The following is a 17,371-nucleotide window of genomic DNA, read 5'->3' on the forward strand; positions in this document are numbered from 1 at the left end:
AAGATTAGAGTTGGGAAAACTTTGAGAAGCGAATCACAGAGTTCCAAACTGGGCAATGCCGAGATTACTAATCTCAATTCCTGCTACAAGAAGAGTTCCTCTGGCGCTGCTTACCGCAGTGGCGTTATATTTCACAAGTATTCCTCTGGACACAGCTTCCACAAAAACCATGAAGGGCCAAAAAGAAGCAGATGATCGTGATGTTGTTGCTTTATTGGCGTTCAAGTCCAAAATTCAGCATGACCCTTATGGAATCATGAACTCGTGGAATGATTCTCATGGCTTGTGTAGATGGGAGGGCATACAATGTGGTCGCAAGCACAAAAGAGTAACCAGCATAAATCTGAAAGACAAAGGCTTAGTGGGCTTCTTGTCACCTTTTCTGGGCAATCTAAGCTTTCTTCGTGCATTAAATTTAACCAACAACACCTTTCAAGATGAAATTCCTGCCCAATTCGGCCAGCTATTCAGACTTCAGATTCTGTCTTTGTCATGCAACTCAATAGAGGGTGAAATTCCGGCAAATCTATCCCGGTGCTCCAGTCTTGTGCAACTTTCTCTGAGCTACAACAAGCTAGTTGGGAGATTACCGCCGGCATTTGGTTTTTTGCGTAATCTTGAAACTCTTGCCATTCTCACGAACGACCTAACAGGAGCTATCCCTTCTTCCCTTGGAAATCTTACTTCCCTGACTTCACTTGCTGTAGCAGATAATCATTTGGTGGGGAATATTCCCGAAACCTTAGGACAGTTGAGAAATTTAAGGGTTTTTGAATTTGGTGGGAACGACTTATATGGAACTATCCCACCTTCGATTTATAATCTTTCCCAACTTAAGACCTTGTCCGTGATTGCTAATCAGCTGCATGGAAGTCTTCCTTCAGCATTAGGCCTCATGCTTCCTCATCTTCGGTATCTCTTGTTGGCTGATAACCAATTCACAGGAATGCTTCCAGCCTCAATAACAAATGCCTCTGATCTAACTACGATTGACATTGGAAACAACAGATTCAAAGGCAAAATAGCCTTTGATTTTGGAGGCCTGCCCAATCTCGTTGTCCTATTTGCGCCAGATAATAATTTTGGGAGTGGGGAACTGGATGAAATGCATTTTCTTAGTACCATGACAAACTGGAGCAATTTGGTTGGTGTGGACTTGGGGTCCAACCAATTAAAAGGGGTGTTGCCCAGCAACATTGGTAACCTGTCTCAATTCTTCCGTATACTGTCACTGGGTGATAATCATATATATGGAGGGATACCTTCAGTACTCGGTAATCTCGTCAGCCTATATAATTTAGTTCTAGAAGGTAATCAGCTCACGGGCAGCATCCCAAGTACGATTGGTAATCTTCAAAAGCTTCAGATGCTAGCCCTTGATTCCAATAAATTGTCAGGAAAAGTTCCTGACTCTTTAGGAAACCTCTCATTGATGGATAAGCTATATCTGGGCAGTAACATGTTGGACGGAACCATACCACCTTCTCTGGGTAACTGCCAAGGTTTGTTATTCTTGCAACTTTCTCAAAACAATCTTAGTGGTTTCATACCGAAAGAAATCTTTGGGATTTCTTCTCTATCAATTTATTTAGGTCTTTCTAACAATCATTTATCTGGAACCTTACCATTAGAGGTTGGCAACTTGGAAAATCTAGCTGAATTCGATGCCTCTGAAAATCTACTGTCAGGTGAACTTCCTGAAACCTTGGGCAGTTGTAGTAGCCTCGAAAGCCTTTCCCTTGCAGGTAACTTGTTCCAGGGTTCTATCCCAAAATTCTTAAGTTCTATGAGAGCTATTCAAATTCTTGACCTTTCTCGTAACAATTTCTCTGGGCAAATCCCCCACTTTTTGGAAGAACTTGCAATAAAGACCTTGAATTTGTCCTTCAATGATTTTGTGGGTGAGGTACCAACAAAAGGTGTTTTTGCAAATGCTAGTGCTATATCAGTCGTTGGGAACAGAAGACTTTGTGGAGGCATTTTCCAACTACAGCTACCAAACTGCCGCATCCTGAGAGACTCAAAGAAACATAAGAAGCCTCTCAGAGTCATCATACCCATAATAATTCCAACCAGCATTGTTTTCCTTGGAGTAATCCTGATCTCAATTTTCCGACAGCGCTCGTTGAAAAAGAGAAGCTATGAAACATGCTTATCGGGTGGATTATTCCTGAAACTCAACTACAAACAACTCTTACAAGCAACCAATGGTTTCTCTGCAGAGAATCTAGTTGGAGTTGGGAGTTTTGGCTCAGTGTATAAAGGCAACCTGAATGAAGAAAGAAACTTAACTGTGGCAGTTAAAGTATTTAATCTTCTCCACCACGGAGCCTTCAAGAGCTTTTGTGCTGAGTGTGAAGTATTGAGAAACATTCAGCATCGAAACCTTGTAAAGATCATAACTTCATGCTCGAGCCTAGATTTCCAGGGGAATGAATTTAAGGCTTTAGTCTACGAATTCATGCCCAATGGCAGTCTAGATAACTGGTTGCATTCGTGGGAAGAAGATCAGCAGAAGAAATCTCGTAGACCAAACCTTCTTCAAAGAATTAATGTTGCTATTGATGTGGCTTGTGCCCTTGATTACCTACATCACCATTGCCACGCAGAGATTGTTCACTGCGATCTCAAACCAGGCAATATTCTCCTTGACAATGATCTCACAGCTCATGTTGGAGATTTTGGGCTAGCCAAATTTCTTCAATCACCTCTTAATTTACAGGAGAGCAGCAGCGCTGGAATTAGAGGAACCATAGGATATGTGGCTCCAGGCAAGAAAGAACTTTCTTATAAACTGATTATTTAATAATATTAAGCTAAAAGTATGCAACATTATATAGGCCACGAAGTTCATTTTTTGGTAGCGATTGCTATGCTTGACATTGTCTAGTTGTTAGACTCTTGCCATCTGACAAAGTTTCGAAATATATGCAGAGTATGGCTTAGGTGCTGAGGTATCAACTTATGGAGATGTCTACAGCTTTGGGATTCTACTGCTGGAGATGGTGACAGGGAAGAGACCTACGCATGCTTTGTTCAGCGAAGGCCTTGATCTTCACAAGTTTGTTGAAATGGCAGTCCCAGACCGCGTGATGGACATCGTGGATCCCATACTTCTGCATAATGACCACGAAGCTCTAGCGAACATGGCTGAAGTTTTTTCTTCTTTGAAATCCATCAAGGATACTTTTAGCATGGCAGGACTCTGAAACAGCTGCTATAAACACTAGTCCTTCAATAAGTTGGATCATGTGCACATTTAGACAATGCGGGCTCTAATCATTTGTGACTTCTTGGTAACAATATTTTGAATCATTCTCTCTTGAGGCATTCATTTGAATCATTTGATGAACAATTAATGCAGATTCTCAGAATTGAAGCCAGGCATTCATGCATCATTCCTTGCTTCATTCCATGTTCAATACCTTCAATTGATGACAGTAGCGATTGGTCCAAAATTTCCATTGCTCTTTCAGGCATGGTAATTTTGACGAAGTTTTGCAAGTCAAATTGGCCAGCAAAAAAATCGATCCCCCCTTCCCTCTCTTCCTCCCCACAAAAAGAGGAAAAGAAAAGGCTTTTGTTGAACTTAGCATTGTTTACGTGCACAAATTTGAGCGATTCCCTGATTTTTACCGACTCCCTCGTAACAACATCTACATCCCAATCCATTCTTTCTCGAGGAGACTTTGATGAACAATCATCGCCTATTCTGATAATCAAAATCAAGCACTCGAGCATCACAATTCCAGCATCATAGTCTTTAGTCTTTACCTGACAGTAGTGATGGGTCCAAAATCTCAACTATTAGTTCAGGGAGGGCAATTTTGACAAAGTCATGCAAGTCACAATCACCAGCAAAATATCCATCAGCTGGCCTTCTTTCCGTGAATAATTCCGAGAGGATGACTCCGTATCAACTCTGTCTTTGTTTGGATTGCGATTTATTTATCAAAATACATTTGTTTACATCATCATTACAATTTCCAACGCACCTTTCTATCTTTCCAATTACCTTTTTATCTCACATACATCACATCACAAAAAGTGCTACAGTAAAAATATCTCTAATAATTCACAATCCAAACAAACCAAGATCTGTTTCCAATCAAGGAGTTTTTCAAATATTATAAAAATTTTTAAAAAAGAGTAGTCTAAATTTTTTTAATATTTAAAAAATATTTCAAAATATATTTTAAAAACTCTATTACTCTTAAATATTCCAAAATATTTTCTAAAAATATTCCAAAATATACTTTAAAAACTCTGTTACAGTAAAATTTTTAAAAAACACTCCCAAAAAAAGCTAATCCAAACGGAGTTTCACCCAAGTCATACTCTGCATTAAACAAGACCCGTGTCTTATTCCACCATTTGTCAAGACGAATAAAACCTATTTCTCATATATAGTTCTGAAACTTGCCTTTTTTTTTTTTTTTTGTGATGGGGTGTTTGTTGTGGGAGTGGGTGGGGGAAGCGGTGTTATGTTTGAATGTTGCGCTCTGAACTAGTCAAGCGTTTTTTTTTTTAAAGGATATTTGGTTGTGGGGTTTGGGGCCCTTGGGCTCGTCTGCTGGTAGCGGATGCTTCGCAACTTTGGCAAGAAAAGGGAAAACCGGAAGACGCCATTTATATCGGACATGGATAAAATTAGTAAAATAGTTTGGGAATGGCTATTGTAGCATATAATTCTATATGTGACCTTGAAACGCATTTATTAACCTCTATCATTTTTTTTTTAAAATTTTTTTTAGTGCAAGCGAGAGGTCTCGATCCGGAATCTCTCATTTACACTATCTTTCTTCGTATCACTCAATCCATCTCTCCCCCAACCTCAATCATGTTAATTACATGTATGCTTAACTAATTTACATGCATGCTTAACTAATTTTTAATATTATCGAAATGCCAATTATCGCGTCAAAATCAATTATCAAATAAAAGTTTGGATGATAACTAGATGTTGGATTTGTAGAAAAAACTGATTTTTTCAGCCGAATGATCAATTGCGGGCCGGTGAACACACTGACTGCTTGAGTACTCAAGATGCAAATCGGACAATTTGATATTGGTGCTAACTAGAAGTTGAATCTTTCTCTGGAGTTTGTGTCAATATTTCTTTCATCGCTAAAATGAAATGTTAATACTCATACAGAAGTTTTCCAGCTTTGGTTCTTGTACATGCACGTATTGCTGGCAGCCAAAGTTTTCCTTTTTAGAACTTTTACCCTTTTAAAAAACCGGAAGATGAAGTAAATGACTGACCACGTGGAATGTTGAAGTACTTATGTGTCATATACGCTAGCATAGATTTGATTTTTGAATCAAGCAATTATTCTGCTTCCTTAATTCTTAGGATAAGTGCCTGAAATGCATCAAATCTTCCCGAAAGAAACCGAATAAGGGCCAAAAAAGACAAGAAACAATTTAGTGTGGGTACCTGGCGGAGTATACCCAAGGGTGCCTTCTAGACTTACCAAGCTTGTTTCAAAAGTTGGAGCTGCAAGCATCCTTGCAAGACCAAAGTCACTAATGTAAGCACACATGTTGTCATCAAGAAGAATGTCACTAGGCTTCGGATCAAAGTGGACTATTGGATCCTGGCATTGGTTATGGAGATAATCTACAGCAGAAGCCACGTCGATTGCAATATTTGCCTCTGGAAAATGATTTAATTCCGTTGGGCATGGGCAAGGACGGTTGATCTGACAATCAGTTCCTGAACAGTGTAATATTTTTTTGAACGTTTTGTTACTCTACGTAAATTTCTTGTACGCTTTTATAACAGAAGTGTGATATGTTATTACTGCTCATATAGATATCATATGTAATAATAACATCTCTGTTGTTAAGTTTTACAAGTAATTCACGTAGAATTACGTCTTATTCAAAAAATATTACATTATTTCGACTAACAACCGTCCACGCCCGCATCCCCCAACTCGGCCTGATGCAGCTACTCTTCCAAACTCCCATTTGACATGAATTCTACAAAGAGAGCCAAGTAGTAGTTACCCTTCAGATTGAACTTTTGAGCAATAAGTATCTTCAAAATGTTCCTACGTCTAATCACTCTTGGTGCTTCGTACTCAGCAACAAAGCTTTTGTAAGTACTTCAGGTTAATGACTTTTACCGCAATATGTGTCTCTTCGCCATTGAGAAAGCCGTTCTAAAGAAAACCATAAATTCCTGATCCTACAAAGTTGGCTTCAGAAAATCCGTCAGTTGCCTTCCGAATATCTTCGAAAGTGAGTTTCAGTCGCCAGTATCCCTTGCTGATACAGCAACAACAGAATTGCTTTCTTCTTGACTTTCTCATATAACACAATGCAAAGATCGAGAGCAATATAAGAAAGCAAAGAACAATGCTGATTGTCGTTAGTCCTGCTAATGAAGTAGGGGATGTCTTTCTTGTTAAGGGACCTTGATTGGGGCAGGGTGGCAAGTTCAATTGAGATGCATCTCCACACGGATTATGGTTTCCTTGAAGAAAGAGAGCACTGGTGTCTGTAAAGAGGCAACGTTCCATCTTCAAAATCGTTGTAAGACAGATCCAAATATTTCACAGAACGTAATTGGACAGAAAATCTGGAATGCTTCCCTTAAAGTGGTTGCTTGAAAGATTAACAACCAAAATATCTTTCAAAGAACTCAAACTAGCAGGAATTTGTGCCTCGAAAGGTTGTTGCCTGCCAAGCTAAGACAGCGTAATCTCACACATTTGGTTATAGTACTTGGAATCTCACCCCGAGAGTTGATTTGCACTCACATCCAAGGCCACAAGACTCTCCATACTCTGAAATTTAATTTGATTGGGGCTGTAAAAAGAAATGTGAGACAAGTTGAGACTACGCAAGTTAACAGGTAAATTTCTTGGGTGAACACCACGCAGATTATTTAGTGCGAGATGCAGTATTTGCAAACTTTGAATGTCTCCTACACTCCAAGATATACTCCCATTGAACCCAAATACTATGGCTTATGAAGCATTCCAATGGGAGAAAGAATACTACAGCTTCAATAGATCATTCTCCAAGCAAAATATTACTCAACTAGTAAGCTTGGAGATTCCTGATGGGATGAAACCTCTTATTTCATTGAATCCCGGAATCGAAGTAATTAGTTTGGTTGAAAATTAGATATCGGATAGGGTATAATTTGTTAGTAATTTTATTATTAATTTCCCCTTCTATCCCTGATAAATAGTGTGCTAATTGCTGATATTTACTCATATTTGGTATCTGGATTTAATTTCAGGAATGAAGCAGAAAATCATCAAAAAGGAAGGACTTTATGGAAAATAGGGAGACTTCTAAGGGCTTCAATTCTTGGGCCCTTGAATTGGTGGGGGACCACAAGCTAGTGGAAAGCATCTAGTCATTTGGGCTCTTAAAAGAAAGCTACGGGAAAGAGACTTGGAACAAGAAGTACTTGGAGGGCTTTGTCCACATGTGTGGGGACCACCTAGATAGCCTTTAGTCATCTTCCTCTTGTTGCTTAAATAGGGATAACGTAGAGTAGCAGGGACATCTCTAGTTTTAGTTTAGTTTTAGTTTCTTTTCTTTCTTTCCTTAGACTGGCCTCTGACACACGCCAGGTGTTCGACAATATTTCCCAACGGGGAGATTTTCTCATGAGGCGTGGTTAAACTTTTCTAGTCAAGGGGACAACTGACGATTTGGTTCGACAACTACTATGAGATCAAATCTGTTTTAATTATTTTCTTCATTTATTGGTATTTATATGTTCCTTGATTTTAATTGCTATGGCCTTGTGTATGATTGATTAGTGCGCAATAATTAATTATTCATATAGGCTATTTTTGCTAAATAGGGGTAATTGAATCCGTAATTGTTCGTTATCTCTACCTCAGTAGCAACTGGCGTAATTGGGTTTATGTCAGGGGAGCATATGATCTAATTTAAACAAACCCTCGTAGCGTGTTTGTTGGTTAGGATTGGGCCTTTCTAATTATTAATGCAATCTAGAAATTAAATCCTACGGTCGTACCTAGGGTTATTTTTGGGTTAGAGAAATAGCTAACGGTCGTACCTTAGCTATCGAGAAATTAAGGAAGGGTTGGTTGTTTATCGCGTGCATGACAACTATAACTAATCTATTGCTGAATGTTGGAATTATTTCTGCATCAATGATCAGTGCATGAACCATTTCTAATGTGTACCCCTGGCTAGAGTTTCCCCAATCATTTCTTTTAATTAATTATTTTCTGCAGTTAATTTATTTAGTTAGCATTTAATCCAAAACCCCCCATACTTTGGACTCTAGAAGAAACGAATTATCCCCAATCCCTGTGGATTCGACCCTACTCACCGCTATATACAAAATCTGTATTTTTCTCGAGTAGGTATTTATTATTGCACAGGTTCGGCACCTGTCAATTTTTGGCGCCGTTGCCGGGGACTGGTGCCAGGTTAATTTGTTTCTTTTTGAGTTCATCTTTTTCTTATTTTTCTTATTTATTTTTCTCTTATTTTTTTTATATAGTTTATGGCTTCTAACACTCCGTATTTTGGTGATATAATGGATTTTGTTTCCGGGGAAGGCGATGAAACTAGTTTTTTCGCTAAGTTTGCATATTCAGAGGCACTAAACTCTATTAGAGAAAGAATGGCTGCTGCAACCTGTAAAATTTGTTATGCCAGGGATCATTCAACCGGTATGTGCCCCGAATATCAAGATAATCTGAGTGTCCCACTTAATAATTATGGAGATTTTTCACCCTGGTCTCAAACGTGGTATAACCCTAATCCAAACGGGTATGATCAAGGATGGTGGGATAACTCTAGCTATAATTATACAACAGGGCCAATGAATTTTCAGCAGTATGAGTCTCAAGAATCATCATCTATGTCAGGTATGTCTCTTGAAGAAATAGTTGAATCACTAGCTATTAATACATATCAATTCCAACAGGAGACACAAAGGAGAAATGAAATGATGAAGGAGGCAATGAGTAATCTGGAAGATCAAATGTGTCTATTGACATTCAGAATAAATCGATTGGCTTCTCAATTTGAAGAATTACCCTCGAAAATCATTGTTGATTTTGAAGAAAATGAGAGCGCAATTTGCCTGACTAGTGATGACGAGCTGCAAGATTTTCAAGAAGAGAGATGTACAAATGCAGTTGAAAAAGAAGCTGAAAATGAAAAAAGGAAACCCCAACCGCAACCCATTCAAGTGACAGAATCCAGTGAAGAATCATCAAATGTGGTGACACCACCTCCATTCCCTAACCCGCATTTTCTTAACTCTTACTCCATGATTTCTGTTAATGAGATTGATTTTGTTATACCGGAAGTTCTTGAGTCTCATGGCAGGAATGAGTTAAGAGTAGCTATGGTCAAATATCTTGAACCGTCGAAGGCTCTTGATGGAGGAGTGGATGAAGAATTGCGATCAATGCTTGATTACTTGGCGCCATCAACTAGTTCATGGAAGACCGTAGCTCGTGTGCTCAAAGATTACTCCATCTATGAGGGCTATCAGGACTATGTAGAGGATGAAGCAATGAGACGAGCCACAAGATTTTATCCTCCGTGAACAAAACATGATAATGTCTAGCCAAAGACATTAAAGAAAGGCGCTCATTGGGAGGCAACCCAATTGTTTCTTTTAATTGTTTGTTTGATTTCGTGTCTTAGTTTAAATCTATTTTCCTTGAATTTGACTGATTTTGGGTGTTAATTTTCGTTTTTGCTGTTATGTAGGTGGCATTTCCTCTTGACGCGGCCGCGTGATGAAGTGCAGGAAGGGGTCAAGATTCAAAAAAACAAAAAAAAAAAACGCGACTCAAAGTCGCGTTTACCTGCACAGTCGCGTTTCCATTTCTGCAAGTTTTGTGCAGAAAACGCGACTTAGAAAACGCGAGTTCGAGGCGCGTTTTCAGTCGCGTTTTCATTCCTGCAAGTTTTGTGCAGGAAACGCGACACATAAAACGCGAGTTGAAGGCGCGTTTTCAATCGCGTTTTCTGTGTCCCAATAAAGGCTTCAGAAACGCAGGCTTTGGAGGCTCGGATAGTCAATGTTGACACGAATGTCGCCGGCATGGCACAGAATATGGCACAGAATATAGCGGCATTTATGCAGCATGCCGGGTTCCCTCCTCAGTTTCCGTCTAACCCTCCCATGTTCTGACGACTGCAGGGAAGTACCGTTGCCCTTCTCCTTTTTCTGCTTTTTCATTTTCACATTGAGGGCAATGTGTGACTTAGGTGTGGGGGGAATCTCGAATGGTCAGTTTGGGTGCTACATGTTTCCAGTTTTTTATTTTTGGGGTGTTTTTCCTATGTTTTTAGTTTAAGTGTTTTCTGTTTTAGGTGTTGCTCCTTTATCCCTTTTGGGTGATTTTCCCTTACTTCTATATTGGTGAATATTTTTTGCAGCTCACTTTTTCTTGTTAGTTGTGGTTTGTACTATGAGTTGAGTTACAGTGGCAAGTAAAAGCATGCTTTCTTGGTGAATACTTTGAGTTTAATGACGTGGTGCAATTTATGGCTAACTTGTTTAGGCAATATAAATATTTTGCTGGCACTGTTGTGTAGTTTGGTCTCCTGTTTACCTTAGTTCTCCATATTTGGGACATGACGCAGGCTATGATCAGTAATTATTTGATATTTTGGTGTTTATTGGTGAATAACGTATGGCTATACTCCACTAGTGTCGCCACCCAGTAACCGGGAGTTTTCACCACAAGTGTTGGCTCTCGCGTCAAAAAGTGGCGATATCTATGAGTAAGTGGTCTTGGAGTTGTGAAAAATTGAGTAACTGGGCTCTTTCATCTAAAAATGTTAGAATTCACGTCAAAAGACTTGAATAGCTTGGGACTCAGCCTTATTCGTGTAAAAAAAAAAAAAAAAAAAAAGAGAGAAGAAAAAGAAAAAAAAAGGGAAGGAAACAAAACAGAAAAGAAAAAAAAAAGAGACAATCAGATGTGGAGAATATGTGAGTTCATGATCATGTTAGCCTGCCGATCCTTGGTTCGTATTGTTGAGATTTTGGTTGCCAGTGGACTTAATTATTGACTGTTGCTAGTTAGTATTTGGATTCTCTAAGCGAAGTAGCCATGAATTGGACAGGTCTATGAATTTAGGAGCTAACCGGGAGAGACATGTCTTGACACTTAGTCACTAGATCTTGATTTTTGGTATAAGCACAGCTGGCTATGATAATGAGAAAGCTAGCCATTGTTGAGTTGAATTTTCCCATGCTTGAGGGCAAGCATGATTCAGGTGTGGGGGGAATTGATAGGGTATAATTTGTTAGTAATTTTATTATTAATTTCCCCTTCTATCCCTGATAAATAGTGTGCTAATTGCTGATATTTACTCATATTAGGTATCTGGATTTAATTTCAGGAATGAAGCAGAAAATCATCAAAAAGGAAGGACTTTATGGAAAATAGGGAGACTTCTAAAGGTTTCAATTCTTGGGCCCTTGAATTGGTGGGGGACCACAAGCTAGTGGAAAGCATCTAGTCATTTGGGCTCTTAAAAGAAAGTTACGGGAAAGAGACTTGGAACAAGAAGTACTTGGAGGGCTTTGTCCACATGTGTGGGGACCACCTAGATAGCCTTTAGTCATCTTCCTCTTGTTGCTTAAATAGGGATAACGTAGAGTAGCAGGGACATCTCTAGTTTTAGTTTAGTTTTAGTTTCTTTTCTTTCTTTCCTTAGACTGGCCTCTGACACACGCCAGGTGTTCGACAATATTCCCCAACGGGGAGATTTTCTCATGAGGCGTGGTTAAGCTTTTCTAGTCAAGGGGACAACTGACGATTTGGTTCGACAACTACTGTGAGATCAAATCTGTTTTAATTATTTTCTTCATTTATTGGTATTTATATGTTCCTTGATTTTAATTGCTATGGCCTTGTGTATGATTGATTAGTGCGCAATAATTAATTATTCATATAGGCTATTTTTATTAAATAGGGGTAATTGAATCCGTAATTGTTCTTTATCTCTACCTCAGTAGCAACTGGCGTAATTGGATTTATGTCAGGGGAGCATATGATCTAATTTAAACAAACCCTCGTAGCGTGTTTGTTGGTTAGGATTGGGCCTTTCTAATTATTAATGCAATCTAGAAATTAAATTCTACGGTCGTACCTATGGTTATTTTTGGGTTAGAGAAATAGCTAACGGTCGTACCTTAGCTATCGAGAAATTAAGGAAGGGTTGGTTGTTTATCGCGTGCATGACAACTATAACTAATCTATTGCTGAATGTTGGAATTATTTCTGCATCAATGATCAGTGCATGAACCATTTCTAATGTGTACCCCTGACTAGAGTTTCCCCAATCATTTCTTTTAATTAATTATTTTCTGCAGTTAATTTATTTAGTTAGCATTTAATCCAAAACCCCCCATAGTTTAGACTCTAGAAGAAACGAATTATCCCCAATCCCTGTAGATTCGACCCTACTCACCGCTATATATAAAATCTGTATTTTTCTCGAGTAGGTATTTATTATTGTACAGGTTCGGCACCTGTCATCGGCTCTGCTAAATGTCCTCTAAGGGGATTGTAGCTAAGAACCAAGGATTGTAAATTAGTGCAATTTGTTAAGGAAGTCAGGATAGCCAAAGTGGACTCTAGATTATTATCACCATCAGCGAAGCCTCTTAGCCTAGTTAGGCTTCCTAAATTAGTGGGCAGATGGCCTGTAAAGTAATTGTTAGTGCATTCCAGCAAGAAGAGAAGAGACTCATTAAGTAATGTAGAGGGTAAAGGACCGATAAAAGAATTTGCAGCAACACCTAAAGCTTGAAGACGCTGTAATGTGATTCCTAAATCAGGTGGAAGGCCTCCTTCAAGCTGGTTTACTGATAGGCCTGAACGCACTAAAAGTGGGAAGGTTGTAAATCGAGGATCGAACAATACCAAAGAGCGAGCTTTGCTTCAAGCAGTAGTTCTTCAATTGCACAAGCCGGCCTAGATCCTGGGGAATACTCCCTTCCAGATTGTCATATCTCAGAACAAAGTTGTCCAGAGATGAAAGATTTGCCAGAAAAGGTGGAATACTTCCTGTCAGATTGTTTCTTGATGAGTCAGCGGGTACAAGGTTCTGACCTGAGCCCAGCTGAGAAGGCATTCTGCCAATCAGTTCATTACAAGAAGGATCAAGTTGCTGAAGGTGAGATAACATTTTGTTATGGTGGTAGGAATTGTAGATTCTAGACAGTCAATGGCTGAGGTTGTTATGGGGAAGACGGAATATATGGTAGGCCCATTTCAGTGGTCTGTCCATGAAATCCATATATGTCACCAAGAGAGATCCATGTAAGGAATGTCAGATTGGCAATAAAGGGCGAAATAGATCCTGCCAATCTTCTAGACAGCAAGTCTAACATCCTTACTCTTTGGTCCTGACTGCAAGGAACCCCTCGCTATTCACAAATATAAATAGAATCATTCCACGAATCCCAGATCTTATATGGATCTTCAGTTACCGTAGCCTTAACAGCGCAACGCAAGAAGATCCGATTCATTGTCAAAGGCTGCGGCATCTACTGGCTTCACTAAGCTTGTGAGCCCCAGAAGGATGATGGCAGGGAGACAAGGCCAAATAGCTGTAACAGTCATTTGAAGAAGAAGCCATATATCCTCACTCTTCTTGAACTCTTAACATCTATGTGCGGATAAACCAAAGCCTACCCGCTGCAGTGGTAGTGGTACTACTATCCATAGAAAGTTGAACCGATCACAATACCCAAGGTGTAAGTTATCTCGCTGAAATGATCAAATGGTCCTAAGCTAGCACGAACCATGGTGTAATCCTAAGCTAACGGGTCTTGGACATATGGCAACAGTAAAACGTGGAAGCGCAAATTGCAACTTTACCGAAATGAAGTATTTTTTTTATCTTTTCCGGCACATTAATTAATTAGTATTTGAAATTCTTGTTTTACGTACTTCTCTCAAATATTCTTAATTGTTGTTTGTACTTTTTTCAAGTATTCTTATTTTCTAGCCCTGCACGTAGCTCGGTCAGTCATATATATAGTTCTTTTTAAGGTATTGACTAGTGTTCGAGTTTTGTGATTATTGTGTTTAGAGTGGGTTGAGACGTCCTCTTTCGAGTCACGGGAAATTAGTTGAGTCCAAGGTCCAGATACTTCTTTTGTCGTAAAAAAAAAAAAAAAAGTATACTTCTTTCAAGTATCCATGGTCTAGTTAACGTTTTGAGCTTGAGATGCCGGCAAAATCCAACTACGAAAGACAGAACAGTTGCATCTGTCGTAAAAGTAATTAAAAAGCTATTTTTGGAATGCAAGAGTCGACTTTAAACATGTTGCTTATTTGGCAGTAGAACACTAGCCGGTAAATTAGGCTTTGTTTGGATTGCAACTTTTCGTCGAAAAATTACGTTATTTTTCGTGACCACATTTCCCTATTATCTTTTTTCCTCACATACATTAAATCGCTACAGTAATTTTTTTATGAAAAATCATGCAAAATGCAATCTAAACGCAACCTAATGTTGTGTGTGGATTCTGTATGTTATTTTGCTGCGGTCTACCAAGCTCGTTTAAATTAAAAAAGCTCACACAGCATTTTGTTTGGGAGGGAAGTATTTATCAGAGATGTCTTTTTTTTTTTTTTGGCAGTTAATGAATTCGACAACACTAGCGAGGGATGCAAAATGGCTCAATTACATTCTAACAAATCATGCTGTTACTACTAAGGTTGATACGGTTCTCGACCTTCAACGCCTATTTTCAACATAAAAGTGCAATTTGAAGATCAACGCCTATTTTCCTAATATGCCTCCACATTAGAACCGACAAGAGTGGGGGGAAAAGGATCAAGAAGCTGCCTCCTCTGTCCTTTGTGTCTTCTTCTCTCTCTAACGTTTTGAGGGCTTTTGAGATTCCCAAACAAATATGGCGTCTCTATGGCGGGCCGCGACGGGCTCGGCGGGCCAATCCAACGAAGGGTACGACGGCGTCGAGTTCTGGTCCAACCCGGAGCGAACCGGCTGGCTTTTAAAACAAGGGGAGTATATCAAGACCTGGCGACGCCGTTGGTTCGTTCTCAAACAGGGCAAGCTCTTCTGGTTCAAGGAGTCCACCGTCACCCGCGGCTCACAGCCACGCGGCGTCATCCCGGTGGCCACTTGCCTCACTGTCAAGGGAGCTGAAGATGTGCTTAACAAGCAGAACGCCTTCGAGCTCTCTACCCGCTCCGAGACCATGTACTTCATCGCTGATTCCGAGAAAGAAAAGGAGGATTGGATCAACTCCATCGGACGATCCATAGTCCAGCACTCCAGGTCCGTTACTGATAACGAGATCGTTGATTATGACAGCAACAGTAAATAATCGATTGAGATGAGTACCGAGTCAAATCAAATTTACAGAAGAAAAGCTTTCTTCTTTCTTCTTTCTGTTGCAAGTGTGCATTTTGGTTTCCTAAAAAAGGGTGGATTTTTGTTGTGTACTCTGCTGAGTGTGCAATTGTGGATATGGATATATTGCATGATGAACAATGTACTGCAGCAGTAAGTACTTTGTTTTGTGATCTTTTGTTTGAAGTTAAATATTTTACTTCTATGTATATTTGCGCCTGTTAGGGTTTGGTAATTAGTTGCTTGCGGGAGATTTAATGGTAACTGTTAAAAGGTAGTTTTGAGGAACTTTTTGGTTTTGCTGATGATTCTTTTGTATACAACTGTTTTGGAATGTCAGAGATAGCTTGATGGATGAATGAGAGTCTCTATGTAGAGATCTTCTTCACTTTTAGCTTAATATGGAGGTAATCGGATTTGGTAATCAGTGGGTTGGAAGGGCAGTCTGTGTGTGGCTTCGTGGTATCCGAAGGTATGTATAATGCCTAAAGCTAGACTTTTATAAAGACTCTGGCTTCATGGAATTGAGATATAGAAGTGAACTGTACCTGAAAGAACTTGATAAGGGGTTGGATATCCCTGTTTCATGCTGCTGGAAAAGGTTCTTTCTTGCCTTTTGCAGTTTGTTTAATTCCACCAAATTGGTAAGGTTCATTGTGGGTTCTTATCAGACTCTGAAATGTGCTCGCTCTAGTAACTTGTACCAGGGATAGCACCACATTCGCTTATTTTGAGTTTCTTAATTACTTAAGCTTGCCACAGTGTAAAGCATTTATATCTCTATTCCATGCTGCCGGAATAAGTTCACTCCTGCCTTTTGCAGTTTGTTTAACTCCACCAAATTGATTAGGTTCATTATGTCTTGTTCTCGACTCCTGAAATGTGCTCTAGTAACTCGTACCTGGGATTACACCCCATTCACTTACCTTGACTTTCTTAGTTACTTAAGCTTGCCACACTGTTAAGTGTAAACCATGCATGGGCTTTGCTGATGTTATATGTGGTTACTCAATGTAATAGAGTCCAACTGGACTTTATATAAGCAGTTATGAAGAGTTAAAAATGGAATCCATCTGCTGGTCTATTTTTACACTATCTCCAATAGCTGAATCATGTGAGTAAAATCCCCCCCCCCCCGAGGCGGGGTTTTTCTCATTTGTTTTCTCCAATTGGATGCTCTGCAAAAAAATTTTGGTAATTTGATACATGTGTAATTTTTTTAACAAATAAGCAAGACTACCTTTCTTCTGTGAGTATGAAGTAGGACTTGGTCAATAGTTGGCGTCTGCAAAGATGTTGAGCACCCAAGCAAATGGACAAATGCTAATATTCCAGGAAACTTCCTTATGCTGTTGCTTATCTACTATTTATTCTTCAAACGGTGTGATTTTTGGTAAGCAGCATTAATCTGAAATTGCATTGCCTTTTGGATTTCTGATCAACGTTACCATATGTTGAGGAAGCCATCATGAGCAGTAATTTTTCTTTCTTTGTTTGATTTCCTGCAAGGAATTAGAGGAGGTGGATGCTTTCAGAAATAATTTATTCTAGATTATGATCTTTCGTTGTTTTTTCAGTTGCTTAAGTTGCTTTAGTTACGGCATGGAACACGTTGTCAGAATCATCATGCATCTAAAGATTGTTAATGGAAGTTAAGTGGCAAGCCTGTAAAAAGTTTGCAAATAGGGTGAGGGAAGTTCCCATAAAATAGTGGAATGCCCTCAGTAAAGAAGTATTGGAAGGAAAAAATGGAAGCTTTAAACTCTTTTGTTTTGATTGTTTGGTAGAGTCTATTGACATCCACTTTGTGCAAAGATGCCCAATTGGAACTCTATCGAAGCAGTTGTTTTGGATGGGAAATTGTGTTCTCCTGAGTTTTCCTGAAACTCAGTTGCTTTCCTTACATTGGCACCCTTAATTATTGTGGAGATCTGAATTGGAAAATGCATTATATCAACTCATGTGATTGATTACAGGTTGGTTTAATAATCAGATG

General features: G+C 39.2%; 2 protein-coding genes across 2 annotated transcripts; both read left to right on the forward strand.

Annotated features, from left to right (window-relative positions):
• Window positions 1–3,292, forward strand: LOC113720772 (uncharacterized). Its single transcript, XM_072077209.1, has 2 exons — window positions 1–2,771; window positions 2,935–3,292. The coding sequence occupies exons 1-2, from the start codon at window positions 56–58 to the stop codon at window positions 3,207–3,209; spliced, it is 2,991 nt and encodes a 996-aa protein (XP_071933310.1). The 5' UTR covers window positions 1–55; the 3' UTR covers window positions 3,210–3,292.
• An 11,488-nt stretch (window positions 3,293–14,780) lies between these two features.
• LOC113725403 (pleckstrin homology domain-containing protein 1) lies at window positions 14,781–15,584 on the forward strand. The gene has a single exon (XM_027248547.2). The coding sequence runs from the start codon at window positions 14,912–14,914 to the stop codon at window positions 15,347–15,349; it is 438 nt and encodes a 145-aa protein (XP_027104348.1). The 5' UTR covers window positions 14,781–14,911; the 3' UTR covers window positions 15,350–15,584.
• Window positions 15,585–17,371: the final 1,787 nt, after the last annotated feature.

This window comes from Coffea arabica, chromosome 2c (assembly GCF_036785885.1).
Source record: "Coffea arabica cultivar ET-39 chromosome 2c, Coffea Arabica ET-39 HiFi, whole genome shotgun sequence".
Taxonomy (NCBI): Eukaryota; Viridiplantae; Streptophyta; class Magnoliopsida; order Gentianales; family Rubiaceae; genus Coffea; species Coffea arabica.

Coding starts and splice junctions, on each gene's coding strand:
- LOC113720772 (XM_072077209.1), top strand. CDS start 56: ATGCCGAGATTACTAATCTCAATTCCTGCTACAAGAAGAGTTCCTCTG. Junction 2,772..2,934: donor CATAGGATATGTGGCTCCAG/GCAAGAAAGAAC, acceptor AAATATATGCAG/AGTATGGCTTAGGTGCTGAG.
- LOC113725403 (XM_027248547.2), top strand. CDS start 14,912: ATGGCGTCTCTATGGCGGGCCGCGACGGGCTCGGCGGGCCAATCCAAC.